The sequence below is a fragment of the Panthera pardus genome, unplaced genomic scaffold (assembly GCF_024362965.1).
Source record: "Panthera pardus isolate Hobbes unplaced genomic scaffold, ASM2436296v1 HiC_scaffold_8, whole genome shotgun sequence".
Lineage (NCBI taxonomy): Eukaryota > Metazoa > Chordata > Mammalia > Carnivora > Felidae > Panthera > Panthera pardus.
In genome coordinates this window covers 1,863,502-1,885,207 of record NW_026527013.1, presented here as the reverse complement: position 1 = coordinate 1,885,207, position 21,706 = coordinate 1,863,502, and the positions used below count along the sequence as shown (strand labels likewise).

The 21,706-nt window shown below is 47.6% G+C and overlaps 1 protein-coding gene across 2 annotated transcripts; it reads right to left on the bottom strand.

Annotated features, from left to right (window-relative positions):
- Window positions 1-18,753, bottom strand: ZNF555 (zinc finger protein 555). Of its 2 annotated transcripts, XM_053897042.1 has the most exons (6): window positions 18,598-18,753; window positions 9,150-9,276; window positions 8,533-8,716; window positions 7,568-7,686; window positions 2,766-2,832; window positions 1-2,435 (listed from the first exon to the last, which is right to left on the bottom strand). In XM_053897042.1, the coding sequence occupies exons 1-6, from the start codon at window positions 18,598-18,600 to the stop codon at window positions 2,261-2,263; spliced, it is 675 nt and encodes a 224-aa protein (XP_053753017.1). In that variant the 5' UTR covers window positions 18,601-18,753; the 3' UTR covers window positions 1-2,260. The 2 variants fall into 2 exon arrangements, with proteins under 2 accessions (XP_053753017.1, XP_019294810.2); XM_019439265.2 differs by lacking the exons at window positions 1-2,435; window positions 2,766-2,832 and having other exon boundaries at window positions 5,964-7,686.
- Window positions 18,754-21,706: the final 2,953 nt, after the last annotated feature.

The following is a 21,706-nucleotide window of genomic DNA, read 5'->3' as shown; positions in this document are numbered from 1 at the left end:
TCTCTATAATTATGCTAATGCAACCCCTTTCTTAAAAGGATATTCAGATTGTGTGGTAGATTTTCCAATCCCCTGTGAAACAATCTAGCAATGTCCTCATGATAGCACAGTAGTAATTTTTCCTCCATTTTGAACCATGTGACTTACTTAAGCCAGTGCTATGTGAGCAAATGTTATGGCAGAAACCCTAAAATGTGCTTTTGGCTTTCCTCTGTTCCTCTAGTGCCTCATCTTGAAGAAGCTTCCCTGAGCTGGTGCTATCCATTCACTTTCAACCCCAGAATGGACATCTCAGATCAGAGCCAGTACAGCTTCCTGAAAACCCACCACTTGTCACAACCCACCCAAGTCAGACCTATGAACATGAAAATAAACACTTACTACAGCATGTAATAAGCAAAATCTGACTAATGGTTATTTGCACAATTGCAATTAATTACAACATTTGCACAATTAGCAAGATGTTGGACAAAATATGCTATTTATAAATAGAAATGATGTGCTCTGGAAGGTCAGAGAAGGAAAAGAAATTTATACAACTGACAAAGAACCAAGAAAGTCTTCATGCAGGAATGGTTAGTGAGTGCTTGCATTTTCCCATTTTGTGGAATCAGATGATATGAATTTTAAATATTTGGAAACAAAATGTTATTGAAATGATACAGAATTTAATTTTTTCTAAGATTAAGTTCAAACTGAAGTGCAAATTATTATCCTCTTGCCACATAGAAGTTTCTCTTCTATGTAGTGATCTACAGGAAAAACCAAATAACAAGATGGCATTGTGTCAACCATATTACCTTATTTGCCCTTTGGAGATCCATTTCCATGTCACCTGTTCATTTACTTTAAGAATGATCACAATCTAAAATACTTCATCACATGACAATTATCATTCAAGAGTTTATCTGAACCACCGTTGGTGTTAGAAACTTGAAGTAAAAAATCAACAGATAAGGAAAGAAACTTAGGTGTGAGAAATTCTAGAGAAGTCCAAATTACTGCCAGCAGGTGCTATGCTGTTAATCTAGGACTAAGCACTCTGTAGAATGTTGGAGCTCATGAAAACCTACTAAAAACAATTGTGAAGCTTTCTCTTTTTAAATATTTCGTTAGAATTTATTACAGTAAATATTTGACTCTTAAAAAGTTAAACACAAGTGACTCGTAACCATCTGTTTTTACTGTGTATTTGGGTTTCCATACACACAACTGCGCAAAAACCCAGAGAAAACACTACAGCCATGCAGTAAGATACGCGGACAATAACAGACACTCCTGCCAGCACAGGAACCACCACTCAAACACCTGAACTCTCTGACATATACACACGCTACAGCGACAAAACCACAAAAACTGTCACTGGGACGGACACACATGTGGACATACCCAGATAGACACAGAAACTCAGACACATTGGCAAAGATGATGTCTCCAGAGAAAACGAATTCACTCCCAGGGATACACAGGCCCTCTGAAAACCACCCAGCCAACAGCTCTCTACTCCAGACTAATCCGCATCAGCTACACTACACGTTTTACTGCTGTCTCTCCTCCTGGAACGGGGACTTCACACTTTCTGAATCTGTGCGGTAGGGAAAAACCTCTCTCGATAAGAACCCCTACACAGGAATCCGAGGAAGAAGTGGAAGGGACCCTATATGGCTGGGGTTATGGTGTTTCAGCTCCACACGCTGCTTTTAGGATTCTTTGAGAAGTGCGCTCATCACTACTTTGACCTCTTGTCACTGCTTTCCAACTGGAAGCTCGGTGAAGGCAATAACGGTGCCCATCTCGTGGACCGGCAGCCACCGTGTCCTATACTGCGGTGTTCCTGGCAGTACTCCCCTCTCCTGGTCTCATGTGCCCACACACCTTGCTCCATCCACCCTGGGCGGCCCCAACCTCCTCCCAAGACTCCGCGGGTGGACACCTTGGGCACTCAGGAGCTCGTCCCACACACGTCTCCCAGCCACCGAGCCACCCATAGCAGAAGCTAGGCAGCCACGGGAACTGAAGCCCAGGGGCGGGGACTCCACTTACCTGTTCGCTGTTTAGTGTCTTCCGCGCGTGCGCGTGCGCATCCGCCCCGCCCACACGCGCTTGCGTACTTCCGCGTGGGCTTCAATCCCAGGTGGCTCTGAGGAGTACTTCCTCACGAGGCGCACGGCATGCTGGGAGGAGTCTGAAGGGTGGCGCTCTGGGCCTCTGTGGAGTCTCTGCCCGAGACCTCCACTTCTCACAGGCAGCAGGGCTGAGACTACGCGGAACCAGAACGCAGAGCACGGGCGTTGGTAGAAATGCGCATGTGCACTGGTGAGGTGGCGTTGTGGTCCCGGATGGGCGGCGGGTAGGCATGAGCTGTGGTGAGGAGTCCCGGCGCCAACAGTGCTTGTGCCGCAGCCTCAGTCCTCAGGCCAGAAGATTCCAGAACACTGGGCAGGTGAGTGAGGGACAACAGGTGTGAGTGTGCATGCACCTACCTGAGGGCCCTGACCAAACATCCATTAGTGACTTCACTGAGGGTTTGAGACTGTTCACACGGCCAAGGTGGGGAGCGATGAGCAGGGGCTCCTGCGGGAATAGGGGCTGCTGTGGCCATGGGGCACGTGCTCTCAGCCCGGTGGGGCTGCCGTGACGTCCGAATGGCATCAAGTTTTACGGACTTCTAAGACTATATACAGGCATTCCTTTTGTGAGACATGACAAAGACAGGGAACTAAGATCACTGACTAGGTTTGGGGGATTTGAAAACAAATGGGCACCTCTGGTCGAGAGTGATGGTGTATTCTTTCTCTACCTCTTGCTGGCTCATACTCTGTCTCTCTCTCTCTAAAATATAAACAGAAAAAAAAAACTTTTTAAGAACTAAAAGGCAACATATTCAATAAAGGATTAGTATCTAAAATATATAAAGAATATATAAAACTCAAACACCCAAAAAACAAAAAATCCAATTAAAAAATGGGCAGAAGACATGAACAGACATTTCTCCAAAGAAGACCTACAGATGGCCAACAGACAGATGAAAAGATGCTCATCATCGCTCATCATCAGGGAAGTGCAAATCAAAATCACAGTGAGGTATCATCTCACACCTGTCAGAATTGCTACAATCAACAACACAAGAAAAAACAAGTGTTGGCAAGCATGTGGAGAAAAAGGAACACTCGTGCATGGTTACTGGGAATACAAGCTGGTGCAGCCACTGTGGAAAACAATATATAAGTTTCTCAAAAACTTCAAAATAGAACTACCTTATGATCCAGCAGTCGCATTACTGGGTATTTACCTGAAGAATGTAAGCACAAGTTTCTCAAAAACTTCAAAATAGAACTACCTTATGATCCAGCAGTCGCATTACTGGGTATTTACCTGAAGAATGTAAGCACACTAATTCAAAGGGATACGTGCAGCCCGATGTTTACAGAAGCATTATTTACAATAACCAAAATATGGAAGCAGCCCAAGTGTCCACTGATAGATCAATGGATAAAGATGTGAAGATGCACACACAATGGATCATTCAGCCATAAAAAAAGAAGGAATCTTGCCATTTGCAACAAGGATGGAGCTGGAGTATTATGCTAAGTGAAATCAGTCAGAGAAAGACAAATACCATATGGTTTCACCCATATGTGGAATTTAAGAAACAAAACCAGCAAAAGTGGAAAAAAAAGAGACAAATCAAGAAATAGACTCTCAATTAAGGAGAACTGCCGGTTCCCAGAAGGGACAGAGTAGGGGGATGAGTTGAATAGGTGATGGGGATAAGGAATGTACTTGTGATGAGCACCGTGTGCTGTATGAAATGTTGAATCACTATACTGTAGACCTGAAACTAACATAGCACTATGTTAACTGGAATTAAAATTAAAACTTTTTTTTTAAAAAACAACCCTTCTTCTCAATGACTGCTCTACCAATTTTAGTTAGCTAAATTCAGTTATTTCTGCCTTCTACAATCACCAAACACAAGCCAAAATCTGAAAATATATCCTTCCAAACACCCTCTGACTGATACATCCCACTGTCCATGTGTTCACTCAAATTGCTTGAATTCAACGCACCCAATTTTCATTGACTACCAGTGTGTTCCCAGTGGTTTGAGTTAGAAAGCTTTGACAAAACAATTATTTAAGGTTTTATTAGCAATGAGTAAGAAATCAGTTTAATAGGAAATTCTTATGCAACAATAAAAAAAGTTACACGACAAAAATGTCTTAAGTTGTATGCACCTGGAAATATTGACTTAGAATGTATAATGCTTACCAAAATTACAGTTGATCTGGGATGCATAATTGCCATGGGATATTTTAATGTGTTCTCTCAGTAAATGAAAAAGAGTATAGCATTTGGTAGAGTTACAGGTTGAATTGTCCACCAAAGTCCTATCCCCGGCACCTCAGAATGTGATCTTATTTAGAAACAGAGTTACCACCAATATAATTAGAGGAGGTGATACTGGAATAGGATGAGCCCTAACTTGATATGTGTGGTCCTTATAAAAAGAACACCAGATGAAGAGATAAACATGCATGTGGGCAGAATGCAGAGTAAAGATCAGTTATATCGCCACAAGCCAATGAACTACCGAAAGCTAGGAGAGGGCTGAAGCAGACCCCTCCTTAGCACCTTCAGAGGAAGCATGGTCTGGCCAATACTTTGAACTTAGACTTCTACCTTCAGAACCATCAGACCAAAATTTCTGTTGTCCTAAGCCACCCGACGGTGGTATTTTGTTACAGCAGCCCCAGAAAAGTAATGCAGTAAGTGCACAGATGATATAAAAACACTGTAAGTTGTGTATTTCTAGGAAATATCTACAAAAGATTTCCCTTGATAAAATACATACTGTTTTTAATGACACATCATCAAACATAACAGTAAAATCCTTAGCAAGAAACAGCATTTGGCTCTCCCAAAATCTAGTATACGAAGGTGTTTTTTTCTCACGTTGAAGGACTGACTCAGCACACTATAAGATGTAATAGGTTAACTAAGTCCCATGTGTTATTTTGCTTTGTAGCAACACTGTAGCTTTTATGGCAGAATCAGGATCACGGAGTCACTAGAAGTATTGAAAATAAGGCGTTCACTATACAAATTAGACCTTATATGTGAAGATCTAGAGAAGAGTGGAATCATAGTATCAGAAAAGATCACTAACCATGAGTCTGAAATAGTGGTCTAGAGGACACATCAGAGTTTGTAAGAATATCCAAACCGTGAGTGCAAGACCACACAAATGGATCCTTTATACGTAGCTCAGGAAGATATTCGTGGAAGCCTGCAACTCTGAGAAAAATGGGAATCAAGCACATGGCATTTCTTTTGCACGATACTCTTGATTGGCAGGGCCAAAATCAGGGGAAAAAAGCTCCTTTGCATCTATCACACTTTAATATGGCTCCAACCAGAAATGGCTTCTTCACTTCCACCTTCCAAATCTCGTGCCAAGTTAGGCTATTGGTAAATCTGAACGTAAAGGGAAGGGTTTCTGGGAAATGTAGTTCCCAACACTGCCCACGTTGACATAATACAATCTGGAAGAACCACCTCAAACTCTGTATCTTATATCTCATGGTTGCAAAGTATCTCTCAAGTAAAAGCCTACTGTCCCAATTTCCAATCACACTCAAGGGCAAGGAGCAAAGGGAAAAAGTTGAAAGTGACAATTCACATGAGACTATGCTTTGAAGAACTCTGCATAATTATCCATTTCTGCAAACTATTTGTAAAGCAAATGCAATAAGGCTCCTCTGGCCAAATTAAATAGATTCTCAGTGTGGCAGAAAATACGTAACAGGTGATACCCAGGATCTGCCACACAAGCTAGTAAGAAAATCCCAAGAAATACCAAAGTGTCATTGTTCCAAAAACCCCTTAAAGAATTTAAAGAACTAAAAAACTAAAACTACTTACATATTAAAAACACACTTCAAATCACCAGGAGTCCAACAAACTGTAAAGATAGGTTTATTTACTGAAATGTAGGGGGAAACATAGTATTTGCAAACTTTCGTATGAAAGCTAAGAGTACTTGGAGAGCTATTCTGCACCCAAGTTTTTATCTGTAAAAGAACTAGAAATGCACACCCCATGGGTCCACTTTGATGGGGTTCTCACACAGGCAGTACCATATTTACAACTTTTATCAGATTTCTCTCCTGGTGTGGATTTTCTGAAGCACGGGGCATGAATTCATCTGCAGAATTTCCCGCAGTGCATAAGTAGTGTCTCTCGGTAGTGTGTATCCTTACATGTCTTCTTAAGGATGAGGAACAACTAAAGGCCTTCCCACACTCCTTACATTCATAGGGTTTCTCTCCAGTGTGCACTCTCATATGTATCGGCAAGGATGACGGCCATTTGAAGACCTTCCCGCATTCCTTACATTCATAGGGCTTCTCCGCGGTATGTGTTCTCACGTGCTGCTGCAGGAGTTCAGGCCAACTGAAAGCTTTCCCGCACTGCTTGCATTCATAGAGTTTCTCTGCGGTGTGCCTTCTCATGTGTTTCTGTAAGGATATGTGGCAATAGAACGCTTTCCCACATAGCTTGCATTGATAGGACTTGTCTCCTGGATGCATCCACACATGTTCTCGAAAGCAAGCAGACAAATTGAAGGCTTTCCCACACTGTTTGCACTCGTACGGTTTCTCTCTGGTGTGTGTCCTCATATGTCTTCGTAAGGAGATGGGCCAGTTGAAAGTTTTGCCACACTGACTGCATTCATAAGGTTTCTCCCCAGTGTGCACTCTCATATGCCCTCGAAAGGACGAGGGATGGCTGAAGGCTTTCCCACACTGGCTGCACTCATAGGGCTTCTGTCCACCATGAGTCCTTTCGTGTCTTCGAAAGGACTGGGGATAAATGAAGGTTTTCCCGCATTGTTTGCATTCGTAGGGTTTCTCTCCAGTGTGAATCCTTTCGTGTCTCCGGAAGGACTGCAGGTAAATAAAGGTTTTCCCACACTGTTTACATTCGTAGGGCTTCTCTCCAGTGTGTGAGATCATGTGCCTGCGAAAAGCTGAGGAGTAGCTGAAGGCTTCTCCACATTCCTTACATTTATGTGGTGTCTCCCCAGTGTGTGAGATCATATGCCTCCGAAAAGTTGAGGAGTAGCTGAAGGCTTCCCCACATTCCTTACATTTATAGGGCTTCTCTCCAGTGTGCGTTATCATGTGTCTCCGGAAAGTTGAGGAATAACTGAAGGCTTTCCCACATTCCTTGCACTTATATGGCTTCTCTCCAGTGTGAGTTCTCACATGACTAGTAAGACTTGAAAAATCAATGAAGGCTTTCCCACACTGCTGACACTCGTAGGTTTTCTCAGCAGTGTGAATCCTTACGTGCCGGTTGAGGGAAGAGGTACGAGGAAAGGTTTTTCCACATAATTTACACGCGTAGGTTCTCTCTCTGTTGTGGGTTCTCCCATGCATTCTTAGGTGTGCACGACAGCTATAGGCCCGCCCACACTCCTGACACCGATACGCTTTGTGTCCAGCGTGCATGGCGATGTGACTCTCGAGGGAGGGACGCCCGAAGACTTTCTCATACTCACTGCATTCATCCTCTTTAACTCCGCAAAGAGTTTTCTCACACAGATTAAGATTTGGAATCTGACTGGAGCCTTCCCTGCACTGACCATTACTTTCAGAGAGTCTCTCCACCACAGGATTTCTGTTAAGAAGAAGCAGCATGTTATCAACAGTTGGACTAATGATTTAATATTTACTAATAAGTATCAGGATTACATTCTTAGGGGCGCGTGGATGGCTCAGTCGGTTAGGCGTCCAACTTTGGCTCAGGTCACGATCTCATGATTTGTGAGTTCAAGCCCCGCGTCGGGCTCTGTGCTCACAGCTCAGAGCCTGGAGCCTGCTTTGGATTCTGTGTCTCCCTCTCTCTCTCTACTCCTCCCCTGCTCATGCCCTGTCTCTGTCTCTCAAAAATAAATAAACGTTAAAAAAAAAAAGGATTACATTTTCATCAATTTCAGTGAATGTGTAGGCTATCTGATAAAGCAGAGTAAACAATATCATGAGGAGATTGAACCATAGGCATGATGAAAACAGTTTTTTTTGTTTTTTTTTTAATGTTTACTTATTTCTGAGAGAGAGACACACACACAGAGCGTGAGGGAGGGAGGGGCAGAGAGGGAGACACAGAATCTGAAGCAGCCTCCAGGCTCTGAGATGTCAGCACACAGCCCAATGCGGGGCTTGAACCCACGAACCATGAGATCATGACCTGAGCCAAAGGCGGGTGCTCAACGGACTGAGCCCCCCAGGCTCCCCGAAAACAGTTTCTTAAACATGGGCTTTTCCTCCTAATTGTTTCCAACTGAATTATGTTTCTAACACTCAACATCAACATCCTACTTAAGGAAATTTTTTTTGTAAAAATTCTGAGTAAACAAATTTGATCTAGGCTCCTGTGGGTGACTTGTTTTCTTTGCTTTTTAAATTTCATGACATACTAGGATTCTCTCCTGGAATACTGCTTTCTCTTGTGAGTGCAGCTCACCTCAGATGTCTCCCCTGGTTTGTGGGCTGATCTTCCGTGCTGAGTTCTTCCCAAATTTTCCCTAAAACGGAGGCCCAGGATTCATTTCTGGTGAACTTTGCCAATTTGTTTTCCTTGGATATTTTATTCCCATAAGCATCCTGCTGAGAAACAGACCCATTGGCCTTCAATTGAGTCTCATCATCTGAAAGCAAAAAGGGAACAAAAGTTTTAAAGGAAGAAGGTACCTGTTAGTTGAAATGACACTGAGGACTTTAGCTGTATCGGGACTTCACCGATACAAGTACGAGGGCTCAAAACGGTAAGCAATTGAACGAAGGCAGTTGAATTCTCATACGATTACATAAACTTCATTGGGCTCCTTAATGACCCATGAAATCGATATTTTCTGATGACACAAAGGGAGCTTGCTTTATAGAAAGAAAAAAAAATCAGTTTAATACAAAGATTCTCATTCTCATGCAGACATTATACGATTCTAGCTCTCTGATGGTTGTGACCCTGGCTTACTAATTAATAAGCATTCCCTTTCCACATTTAAAATCTTGAAACAGGCTTGATGTGTAAGAAAGGCTTGTTCTCCAAACAACCAAGTGAAGGAATGAGGTCATTCTTACCCACTGCGGCCAGGTTTTTCAAGTTTTCCAGCATCACATCTCTGTAGAGCTTCCTCTGAGCAGAATCCAGCAAAGCCCACTCCTCCAGGGTAAAGTCCACAGCCACATCCTCAAAGACCACTGAGTCCTAAAACACCCAACATATGTGCAGAAGGAAAGTTGAGACTCTAGAGCAAGTCAATTCCATTCATGGGACATTCAGACAAGACCCTGTGGTCACCCAACATCCACTCTATGACTCAATCATCAGATCTCTCACTCTGTCCACACTTACATCCTCCTCACAAGTTTAACAGTCCCACTCACCCTACTGAACTTATCTTTACACTCTTACTGCAACCACATCAAATCTCATTCTCCTTTAACCAAAGGGTTCGGACCACAATGGAGAATTCACAGAACAGCTCTCCAAATGAATCAGATATTTGCATTTTAAGACCCACCGGTCCTTTGTGATACAAACTACTTTCGCTCCTTCCCTGTTGCGCACCATGTCAAGCCCCAGGTCAAACGTGGGTGAGGTTTTATGAAATAAGAACACACTCGAGGATTGGGGACTTTTCCTTCCTGAGAGACTTGGTGGAACCCGACTCGCAGCAGGGGCCAACTGACCACAGCATCTTAACTCCAGGCCCTAAGTAGACAGGTCCTACTGGCTAAATGACAAAATTCTCTTGAGGAAGTACTGTTTATGTATTTGTGTCATACAGGAATAGGATAGAAAGTTGTTGAGAAGTCAGAGCTCAGGGAAGAGGAAACAGGCATGAGAACTCAGACCTGCATCCATTCATTCCCCACACTGCCGAGTCTCCGTGCGACTGCCCACCGGACCCCCACCAGACAAGTGTTATCTGGTGACAAGCAGCTCTTCCCACCAGAAACATGGAAGAGTACTGAGGATAAGGTTGAGTCCCATCCCACCAGGGGGTTACCTGAAGTCAAAAGCACCCATCCGTGAACTTGCCCTTGATGATAAAAACAGATCGGGTTAGGCAGTGCCTTCCTACAAAGGAAACCCTCCCACGTATCAAGTTGCAGGTAAAAGCTCCCCCCTCCATACGTCATCCCAGAGGCCATGCTCTCAATTTCCCTCCTCCCCCTGTCCCTCCCCTGCTGGGCACGTGAGCATGTCAGGCCAACCCCTGAGAGCACAGGACCCACTGAGCTGCATGCCTCCCTTGAACCCTGGTCTTTTAAAAAGTTCACTGGCCCACTGACATCTATGAGCAGGAGAAAATACTCTCAGTCGGCAGTTCTGCTGCCAGAATTTACCTGTTCAACAGGGTAGCAGCTGAATGGGAAAATCCCCGTGACGGGCACAGGGAGCAACCGGTCCCTGAGTCAGCTGCACTGTTCTTAGTTATCTTATGCTTCTTCCAGTGAATCCCCACTCCTAGTGTGCAGGAAACGTGCCATCAGGGGCCTTAACTTTATTCGTAGACACAACTCCTGGCCAGGCTGGTGTCTGGGAACCTGGGTTTCAGGTTTCACGCCAGCCTGACTGATCTCACCCACGGTGTCTAAACTGCTGTGCACGTGACATGTTAATACGCAACACCTGCCTTCCTTCTGGGAGTCTGGAGTCAAAATGCCGGGCGCTGGGTCTCTACCAAGACTCCCTGCGTGACGGTACCTCCCGCGTCGTCAAGACTCACTGCTGGGCGCACTCCGTGTGACTCCACCGGGAAAGAACACTTTTCCCCACGTGCCTGTTCCCTGTGCTAACTCTGCTGTGTCTCCGTTTGTTGTAACAGATCACAGTCACGAGTAAAACTATACGCTATGTCACGAGGGTCCTACTCGCAGGACGCAAGGATGGACTTGGGGGACACCGGACACAGTTGGGATCGGAAATGGAATCTGCTAGAACACCCCTGGCTCACTGAAACATAGCAGAAGCCATGTGTATGGAGAGAAGGTGTGGAGAGCCAGCTGAGCTGCAGTCTGTCATGAATCAAGAGTTGACAGAGGTAAAGATGACAGAGGTCCATCCCCAGGGGGGCTGGCGCGCTGGGTATCCTGCTGCTTTGGGCCATACTATCTGAGCGAGAAGACTCAAACAAAACACAGCTCTGGTGAGGTCTCTCATTTTTGTCCTCTCTTCCAGGCAGGAGGAGAAAAGGGCCCCCAGGTTCCCAAGGGTAAACTATGGATGGGCAAAATATATGAAAAGTTTGCATTGCGCTGGGAGAAAAAAATTAGTTAAATCAGTTTCCAGGACTGGAGCAGAACTTCAGATAAACCAAGGGAACAGGGGCGGGGATCCTCTCCCCATCCTTCTGCCTGGTTGCTGCTGGGCTGCCGCAGCCTCCCGGCCCACCCCTCACATGGCAGCGGGGATCGTCCCTGGCAGCTGGAGCGTTACCCAGTAAATGCTGGACTCACTTCGAGGGCCTCATCGTGGGTTACGCTGTCTCCCAAAAAGGTATGCTGAAATCCTAACCCTTGGTATCTATGAATGTGACCTTCCTTGGAAATAAGATCTTTGCAAACGTAACCCAGTTAAGACAAGGTCGGTAGGATGGGCCCGAATCCAATCCGGCTGGTGGCATCCTGAAGGGGGAATGCCAATGCAAGGTCAAGGACACGCAGGGACGGCAGCCACGTGAAGATGGGGTGCAGAGATTGGAACTGTGCTGTCACCAACAAAAGAACACCCGGGGCTGCCCGAGGCCGTAAGACACCAGGATGACACAGAAGCACAACCCTCCGCCCTCTTGATCTTGGGCTTCCAGCCTCCAGAATCTGAGAGAGTTCTGAATTCACCCGGTTTATGGTCACTTGTTACGGCAACACTACAGGACTCAAACGGCTTCAAATAAGTCTGTGATGAGGAAAAAGGGAAAAGGTTGTTTTGTGGGTTTTTTACTTAAATTGGTTTTGTTTCGTGGCTACTGCATCTGCAAGTAAGATAAAAAGGGACGCACATGCCTGTAATGTAATAAATGCTAAAGGAATCATCCCAATCAGTGCAGGGAAACAGTGTGGACAGGACATGACCCCTTTGCTTGTTGCCACTGGTGCATGGGGTGGAATTTAAACTCCTAACTGGTAGAACAAGTTTAGGTTTTTTACTGGGTTTTTACCTACCGCATGTTCACAACAAGAGGGAAACAGTGAAGCAGGCAATCTCTAAATGGAGAGATGCTTTGGGAATTTTAAGTACAAGTTTTCAGCTTGCCAAAGAGCTCTTACAAAAACCTACTTCTTTTTCTTTCTTTTTTTTTTTTAAAGTTTATTATTTTTGAGAGGGTGAGAGACAGGGCGTGAGCAGGGGAGGGGCAGAGAGGGAGATACAGAATCCAAAGCAGCTCCAGGCTCTGAGCTGTCAGCACAGACCCCGACGCGGGGCTCGAACCCACAAACTGCAAGATCATGACCTGAACTGAAGACAAATGCTCAACTGACTGAACCACCACCGAGGCGCCCCACCGAAACCCATTTCTGATGGCCGCTAGAGGCAGACGACGGTCCGGCAGTGCGTCACGTGGACTCGGATGAGAGCAGGGACCGCACGTGCAGCTTGGAACACACAGTTCTGACCCTGCAGCGTCTCAGCTCTGCTGCTTCTAAAAGAGGCCCCTGGTGATTTGGAGAACTGCGAACCGCCTGAACTTGACTGCAAGCTAACGGCCCGCGGTGTCCACAATGGCCGTTTCAGCCTCACTGCACGCTGGGCTGTTCTGAAAGCAGGTGCAAGCTCCAGGAACAGGACTCTGACTGGGAACCCTGCAAACTTAGGACACTTGTCTGAGGTCCTAACCCACGAAAACCTCCAGGTGGTCCATCTGGGTCACTCGCGGTTGCCGGTGATGAAGGCCTTGTTCTCCAATGAGACAATCTGAAATCACAGACCACCCCCAGATGCCGTCCCCACTGGTGAGGTGGACGAACTAGCGTTGTGGGTCACAAAAGTGTCCGAAGGTGACCACCGCAGGCATCCCTGCTAACAGGGACCAGACTGTGTTACTTCAAATAGGCTGCACTGAGGGCGCCTGGTGGCTCAGCTGGCTAAGCGTCCGACTCATGACCTGAGCCAAAGTCGGATGCGGTCATGATCTCAAGGTTCGTGAGTTCAAGCTCCACACTGGGCTCTGTGCTGACAGCTCAGAGCCTGGAGCCTGCTTCATATTCTATCTCCCTCCCTCTTTGCCCCTCCCCCACTCACACCCTGTCTCCCTCTCTCAAAAATAAATAAAAATATTTTTTTAAACAATAATAAATAGGCTGCACTGAAAACTCCAGGGCAAGCCCCCCCACCCCAGAGTCCACAGTGGGGACCCGCTGACCCGGCTGCCTAATGCATATCCCATCAGGACACTATCTTATCCCTGAAAGACACTCGAGTCAGCCAGAGTTGTGCCATGCCAGAACGGACACCTGAGGCCAGGTGAAAATAAAACAATACAGAAATTTTGAGGATGAAGCCTCCTAATGTTCTAAGACCTTTACCTTTATGATCAACGGGATTTGCTTGAACTGGACAAGTCAGGACCCATAAAGGGCATAACCGAAACCAATACTGCAGACTGGTCTCACTCGGCTACACGGGGTGCCACTGATAATAATTTTGCTGTAAAGATGTCTTGTCCAAGGGCCAAAGGAACGGACTGTTCAAAAAAATTTGTTTTTGATGTTTTTATTTATTTTTGAGACAGAGAGAGACAGAGCATGAGCAGGGAAGGGGCAGAGAGAGAGGGAGACACAGAATCTGAAGCAGGCCCCAGGCTCCGAGTGTCGGCCCAGAGCCCGACGTGGGGCTCGAACCCACGAGCTGTGAGATCATGGCTTGAGCTGAAGTCGGACGCCCAACCGACTGAGCCACCCAGGTGCCCCGGAACGGGCTGTTCAGAAGTGTTAACTTAATAGGCCTGAGTCCCGCTCCCAAGGTTGGCCCCTGGCTGGTTCACAGGAACTTGGATTTGGGAAGGCTTCCCACCACCCTGTTAGGAGAGGCTCCCTATGTCTTGTTATGCTAGTAATGTCTTGTGCTGAAGACCAGCTTTCCTTCTGGGAGTCTAGAATGTTGGTACGTGCTAGGCATAGGGTGTCTCCATGACCCGGTACCAGAGTCTCTCGTTAGCTTCCCTGGTAGACACCATTTACATGTGCCCTCACTCCGGGCTGCTGGAGGGACTGAGCATATCCTGCATGATGTCCCGGGAGGGGACACCTGGAACCCCGTGGCTGGTGTCCTCGGGACTTGGCCCCAGGCACATTTCCCCTCTGCTGACCTGGTGCTGTATTCTCTCGCGCTGTAATAAATCAGGGCCGTGAGCACAACTATGTGCTGAGTCCTGGGAGTCCTCCTAGTGGACCTCTGAACTTAAGGGTGGTCTTGGGGACTGCTACGGACTGAAATGTTGTTGTGCCCTCCAAAATTCATGTTCAATCCTACCTTTAGTGTGAGGGTACTGAGAGGTGGGGCCCTGGGGAGGGGATTAGGCCATGAGGCTTCAGCCCTCATAGGTGGGGTGAGTGCCCTTATAAGAGGCCCGAGAGAGCTCCCTCGTCCCTCCCGCCACGTGAGCACACAGTGAGGAGACCACTGTCTGTGAGCCAGGAAGAAGGTCCTCACCAGACACAAAATCTGCCAGAAATCTGCCAAATCTGACATCAAGACACCTTGACCTTGGACTTCTCGGTCTCCAGAACTGTGAGAGACAAACGTGTATTGTTTATAAGCGCCTGGTCTGTGGCACTTTTTTAATGTTTATTTATTTTTTAGAAAGAAAGACACCATGAGTGGGGGAGGGGCAGAGAGAGAGGGAGACACCGAATCGGAACCAGGCTCCAGGCTCTGAGCCGTCAGCCCAGAGCCCGACGCGGGGCTCGAACCCACAGACCGTGAGATCGTGACCTGAGCTGAAGTCGGACGCTTCACCGACTGAGCCACCCAGGCGCCTCAATTTTATTTTATTTTTAAAATGTTTATTTTTGAGAGACAGAACGCAAGCTGGGGAGGGGCAGAGAGAGACCGGGGGGGACACAGAATCCAAAGCAGGCTCCGGGCTCTGAGCTGTCAGCACAGAGCCCGATGCGGGGCTCGGACTCCCAAACCGTGAGATCATGACCTGAGCCGAAGTAGGACGATCAACCGACTGGGCCACCCGGGCGCCCCTGGTCTATGGCATTTTTGTTACAGCAGCCCCAGCAGATGGAGACAGGGACTCCCAACACACCTGGCTCAAACGCACCATCTTTATGACATTAATTGTTTAAGTGCCATGCAGAACCCAGTATATGCAAAAGATTCTGCCAAAAGCCTCGTAGACATTAGCTCGTATATTCTTAAAAACTCCGCAAAGCAGGTCTTATTAAAACTGGCTCACGGCAGAGGAAGAGCAGGCCGGTCGGTAACATCCCCGAAACTCCTCCAACCCCTGCACTTGTACACACACCGTGTGGTGGTTTCTCTGTTGTGACTGCTGTTTCCCAGTGTGGTAAGAAGAATGCACTGACTTCTGCCGGGCACTAGGGTGAGGAGGCAACAGGAACCTCTCCTATTGCCCTCGTGCCCTCACGCTCCTGCTCGTGGCAGAGCCCTGTGTCCCTGCAGGACCGCTCTGTCTGAGGACCTTACCTCTGGCTCTTCCGCGGAGTGAACTGTATTCAGGTCGCGGTTACTTGGGTCCTAGAACCTGCGGGCACCGGGGCTGCAGCACTGAACAAAACAAGAGTTCTGAACCACGTGGATTTTAAATTCTCTTGGGAGGAAAATGATAAATAAGAAAATCAAGTTGCCGTACTACGGGAAATGTGCCACACGAGCGGGTTCGGAAGAACGTATATATGTTGACGTGTGTGTTTGTGTAGATACATATGAATGGCTGGCTGCAGGGCAGAGGAGAGGAGAGCAGGAAAATTAATCATTTCTGATTATACTGCAGTTGGATACCTCAATCGCTAAAAAACATACACACGTGTACGTGTTACATACACACATGTAACGATATGCGTGTACGGAACTCTATGGGCAGAACCACAAATATACACATACAAGTCTTCATATACTTCTACGTATTCGTTACCCCTGGAGAGGGAGAGGGCCTGCCTGGGGTTCACTTCGAGTGGGGCTTCTCGTGTGAAGGCTTGTTCTACATTTACGGCTGAATTTCACTGCACGGAGGGTTCTTTTTTAAGGTATCTGTCAACTGAACCTGTGTCAAATGCATTTTCCTGCATTAGTGCTATATTACACAACAGAATATGCTAAAACCAATTCGTGTGATTTACGTGTAATGCTCCCAAGAGACGTCAAAAGCCATTTTATAATATTCAGCAATCATACGTAAAAAAATCTTACCACTGGGAAATGATGGTAACATGCCCAACCTGGTCAAGGAAAACCAATGAAAGAAGGTTCAAAAGAGAACAAAGATGATACAAAACGGTATGAAGCTCGTTGTTTCCTCCAAAACAACTGGGTACAAATCAGGTATGCCTAGCACCTCACTCTTGATTTAATCAACATTATACTAGAGATCTGATCCGGTACCACCAGAAAATAAACACAGGTCCAATACTAGAAAACAAACACTGGTCTTCGTGCCTAAGCTTAAAAACTGTATATACGGGGGGGCGCCTGGGTGGCTCGGTCGGTTAAGCGTCCGACTTCGGCCCAGGTCACGATCTCACGGTCCGTGAGTTCGAGCCCCGCATCGGGCTCTGTGCTGACCGCTCAGAGCCTGGAGCCTGTTTCAGATTCTGTGTCTCCCTCTCTCTCTGCCCCTCCCCTGTTCATGCTCTGTCTCTCTCTGTCTCAAAAATAAATAAACGTTAAAAAAAATTTTTTTTTTTAAAACTATATACGGGACACTGACGTAACAAAAATGACAGTCACAAAATAAGATTTTTAACAAGATTCCAGGATAAAAATTCAATATGAAACCAAATTTCATTAACAGCAAGTCAAAAATTCATTTAAAAAAGATACCACATACCATGGTGAAAACCAAATTTCAGTAATATCAAATAAGTAAAATGAAAGCTATAGAAAGAGCCAAATGGAAAAATCTGAAACCATTAAGGGTTAATACCCAAAAAGAAATAAATGGAAAGAAAGCACAGAGACAAGATCTCACTGTTACTAAGATACCAACCCTCCCAAGACAGACCTACGGTCTTCGTAATATTCTATTAAACCCACAAGCCCAAGTGTGGTTTTTTGGGGGGACTAGACAAAGAGTAATTCTGCAAATCTAACAGGAAGAACAAATGTCCAAGGACAGGCAAAGTGTTCTAAATAACAAGGCAGGGCCTGCCGACGATCGGGATTTTAAGGCAACAGCACTCCGACATGATGGAAGACGGCCGAATCAATGGGAAACGGGTCCAGGCCTACGGGGAAACTCGATTCACGGCGGGACAGCCCCTGAAGAGCGGAGGCAGAAATGATGAACACTTTAATTCATGAGACAGGGACAGGCTGACTTCTAAATAACAAAGATGCTTGCATTCCTACCCCTTCCAGGGACACTAATTTGTTGCACATTACAGCAAAGTGTATCAGCAATAAAAGGAAAGGGTACTGTCACAAATGCTCCACGCGGCCCACTCAACGAGATTGGCCAACCAATCTCACAGACTGCTTTATCCTTCTAATTTACCAACTGACCTACCACGCTTTGCGGAAGGGTATTCGTTCCTCCGCAGCCCACGGGAAGGGAGATGTTCTCTATTCCTCGGACACTCTTTTCCCCAGAAAGGCTTTCCCGGGGAGGCCCGGGATCCCACCTGTCATCGCCCAAAGGCACAGACCTGCGAAACTTACTACACACGGGGACGGACTTCCAGAGAACGTTTAACAAATGGAATGTAAGACATTTTCTTATTTTTCTGAAATCCACTCCTTTGAAAACATTTCATGCTCGCTCGCCTTCGCGCTATTAACTAAACGGGTTTGACATCTGCTAAAACACCGAGGTTCCGGTAAGTGAATACATCTTCTCGGGGTGGGGGGGGAGGGGGACGAACCAGGCAGGCGCGGTGCAGGGCCCCCGCACTGCACCCCGGAACAAAGGGCGCCGACCCCGGGCCCGCTGCAGGTGTTGAGGGGAGGGCATGACGCTTCGCAGGAGGCCGCACCAGCCCCCCGCAGGGGGGAACCCAGGCGCCGGAACCGCCTCTCCCCTCAGCCCCAGATCCAGTCGGCTGTGTGCCACGTCCCTCCCAGGAGCGGTTACCTGGGGCCAATGATCTGTCAGGGGGTCCCCCCACCCCGATCCCAGGGCCCCCGGCAGGTCCCCCCACACTCCTCGCCCGCCCCCCGAGGTGGGGGGCAACCCAAGACTGCGAGTCCCCAACATCCCCCCCTCCCTCGCCCGAAGGCGGAGACTCGGGTCGGGAGCCCCGGGGACGGGGACACCCGGGCCGCGGCCGCAGGGAGCGGGTTCCGGCCGGATGGAACCAGCTACTCCCGGTCTCGGCCGGGGCCGCGCGCACTCACCATGTCGGGGCCCGGCTCCGAGCTCTCCGGGGAAGACGTCTTCCCCGCGGGCCCGAAGGCCGGGCAGGTGAGAGGAGGACACCTGGGTCCGCGCGGGCAGGTGCGCAGGAGCCCCCGGGACCTGCCCGGAGCCACGTCCACGCGGCCGCAAGCGCGCCCGCCCCCGCGCCTGATTGGACGGTGTTCCGGGCCCCCGCGCCCTGATTGGATGGTGCTCGGGGTCCTCCCTCTCCCAGGGCTCCTGATTGGATACTTTTCCGAGACCCGCCTCTGGCGCCCTTGATTGGACAGTGCTCCTCACTCAAGTCCCTGATTGGCTAGTCCTCCAGGCACCGCCCCCGGGGGCCCCTGATTGTGTTTCGAGAAACGCCCCTGTCGTTCTGATTGGACGGTTCTCTGTGACCACACCCCTGCACCTGAGTGACAGGCCGTCCCGACACACGTGGCTGACCCGCGCGCTCCGGATGTGCGCGGGGAGTTGAGCCTCCGGGTGGCGCGGCGTGGCAGGCCCTGACCTCCTGACTCGGTTTCCCCGCAGAGTGTCCCCTGCCCGGAGCCGGGACCGAGAAGACAGGGCCGCAAGGCCCGGAGGCGAGGTGACCGTGGACGAGTACTCTTTGTTCAAGAACAAAGACCCTACGCAGTGACGTCACCGCACGGAAGGCCGGGTCGGGCTCGGGGTTCAGGAGTGACCTTTGACATCTGAGGCTCCGGCCCCGTCCCGGTGCTGGAGGTCCGCTAATCGCGGGGGATCGGGACCTGGCGCCCCGCCCCAGTGCGGGCAGCTTTTGAAACCCGCAGGTGTGCGTTTTACGCTGCAGAGAGATGTATTTCGAATCAGGTTTCTGTTGTGTCCCCAGGAATTCTGCAGCCTGAAAGCGTGATGTCCCCGAGGCAATTGAGTTTCTATCTTAACTGATTTGAAACAACAGGAAAGCTTCTGTAAAGCTATGGGACGGACCTGAAAACACTTAATAAATGGGGGCTTAACACCCAAGGTATCTAATAAGGCCTACCCGCTTAAGAAAACTGTGCCCAGGCTGGGTCTGGACGTCCAAACTCTTGGTACCACTTACTTGATTTACAAACAGAATTAAAAAAAAAAAAAAAAAATTATGGGGGGTTTGCAAAAAGGTTTTATACGCTGTCATAAAAATTAGTGTTTAGAAAATTAACACATAAAAAGCTTCGAGTTAAAAATAAATGACTTGTTGGATTCATAAGCTATTTAAAGTACGATTATATACTTTTTCGCTTAATATGGATTAATAATGAAAGTGAAATTTCAATAAATCAGCATGAGATTTAGAAGTCTGTCTTAAGACTGGGTTCTGGCATGAACCTCCAGCACCGTCTGCCTGCCATAGTGTGTTCAGATAAATACCCTGTAAGCATCACTCACAAAGGACATGTCATTTCATTCACTAAGGTGAAAAATGAGGCTGATCTCGGAATCCCTCACAAAACATTCATTGCACAGAGAAGAAAGTAAAAGTGTAGCAACCTGAGGGGGAAGAAGTGTGAGTCAAGTTATTTGAGATGTGATTCATGTATGGAGGTAACAAAGGCATTCTCAAACGCCCAGAGTGACAGGACAGGAAGGAGCAGACCCCTTCTCCCTCCTGCGGCCTCCATCCACCCTGCGGTTAGAAGGTTCTAGTATTCGGGGAGCCGCTGGCAAAGTAGAAATGTGGTTTCCTGCATGTTCAGCCCACTTCAACCCCGCATCATAAAGCCAAGTATGAAAGATGTGGCCAGCAGAATAAAGGTGCACACGTGGTGATCACCAGAACCTGTGAACATGGCCCCGCGCACGGCAAAAGGGACTTTGCAGAAGTGATTAAGGACCCTGAGGTGGGGGTGGCCCTGGGTTCCCAGGCAGCCCAGCGTCCTCAGGAGGTCCTCAGGAGACAAAGGCAGGGGGTAGGAGTCAGAGAGATGGTCAGACCCCCAGCTGCTGGCTGTGACGATGTCGGAGGGATCTCAGGCCAAGGAGTTTGGGTGGCTTCTAGAAGCCAGATAAAGGTGAGGGAAGGGATTCTCTCTCAGGGTCTCCAAAAAGAAGACGGCCTTGCCAACACCTTGATTTTAGACTTCTGACCTCCAGAACTGTTGTAAGAAATTGGTTAAGTCACCAAGTATGCAGGAATCTGTTACAGCAGTGACAGGAAGTTCACCAGATGGCTCTGAAGCAGAGGAAAATGGCTCAGCATGGGGCACAAAGAACGCCTCTTGCCAGCCTGAGTTTTTGTGAGACGACTTTGAACTTTCCACGGGCTCCTTCAACATGACTCTGCTCCCACACCGGCACATCTTGGAGTGATCTGACCGTTTTTTAGAGAACGATGTCTTTGCATCTTTGTGTTTGAAAGGTAGCACTTTTCAGATAGATGATATTCTGACTAGAGATTTTATCCAAACCGTAAGCATCCATTCGTAAGGCGTTGGGAGGGCTGGTTTTTGCATTCCTCAAAGAAGTATCTCCTAACGATAACCACAACATGGGGAGAAGGGGAGCACTTTCAACCCGTCACCCAACATTTCAACCATACAGAACATGCCGCAACATTTTCAATACTCATGTATCTACTGCCAAGATGTATGAAATCCTATCGGTTTACCATCCTCTATCAGATTTCTTGAAAGAAATCTGATACATTACAGGGGCACCTGGGTGGCTCAGTGGGTTGAGCATCCGACTTCGGCTCGGGTCATGATCTCACAGTTCATGGGTTCGAGCCCCGTGTCAGGCTCTGTGCTGACCGCTCGAAGCCTGGAGCCTGCTTCAGATTCTGTGTCTCCCTCTCTCTCTGCCCCTTGCCCGCTCTCTCTCTCTCTCTCTCTCTCTCTCTCTCTTTCTTTCTTAAAAATAAATAAACATAAAAAATAAATAAAATAAGATAAAATAGAAAGAAAACATCACAGATAGAGTTGAAACGCCCTGTGTATCACCTCCAGAATCCCAAGATCCCTTCCACGTCCTCCCAGAGGAAACCATAATCACAAATTTAGTGCGTATTATTGCCATGACATACATTTGGATCCACAAACTATATATAACATTTTCCCGACTTTCAATTTTAAAGTGCCCTTATATACTATACACACT

Excerpts from the sequence above, each read along its gene's own strand:
- ZNF555 (XM_019439265.2), bottom strand. Across the intron at positions 8,717-9,149 it reads GAAAAACCTGGCCGCAGTGG|ATGATGAGACTCAATTGAAG; the intron begins GTAAGAATGACC and ends TTTTGCTTTCAG. Across the intron at positions 7,687-8,532 it reads AACCAGGGGAGACATCTGAG|AAATCCTGTGGTGGAGAGAC; the intron begins GTGAGCTGCACT and ends TCTTCTTAACAG.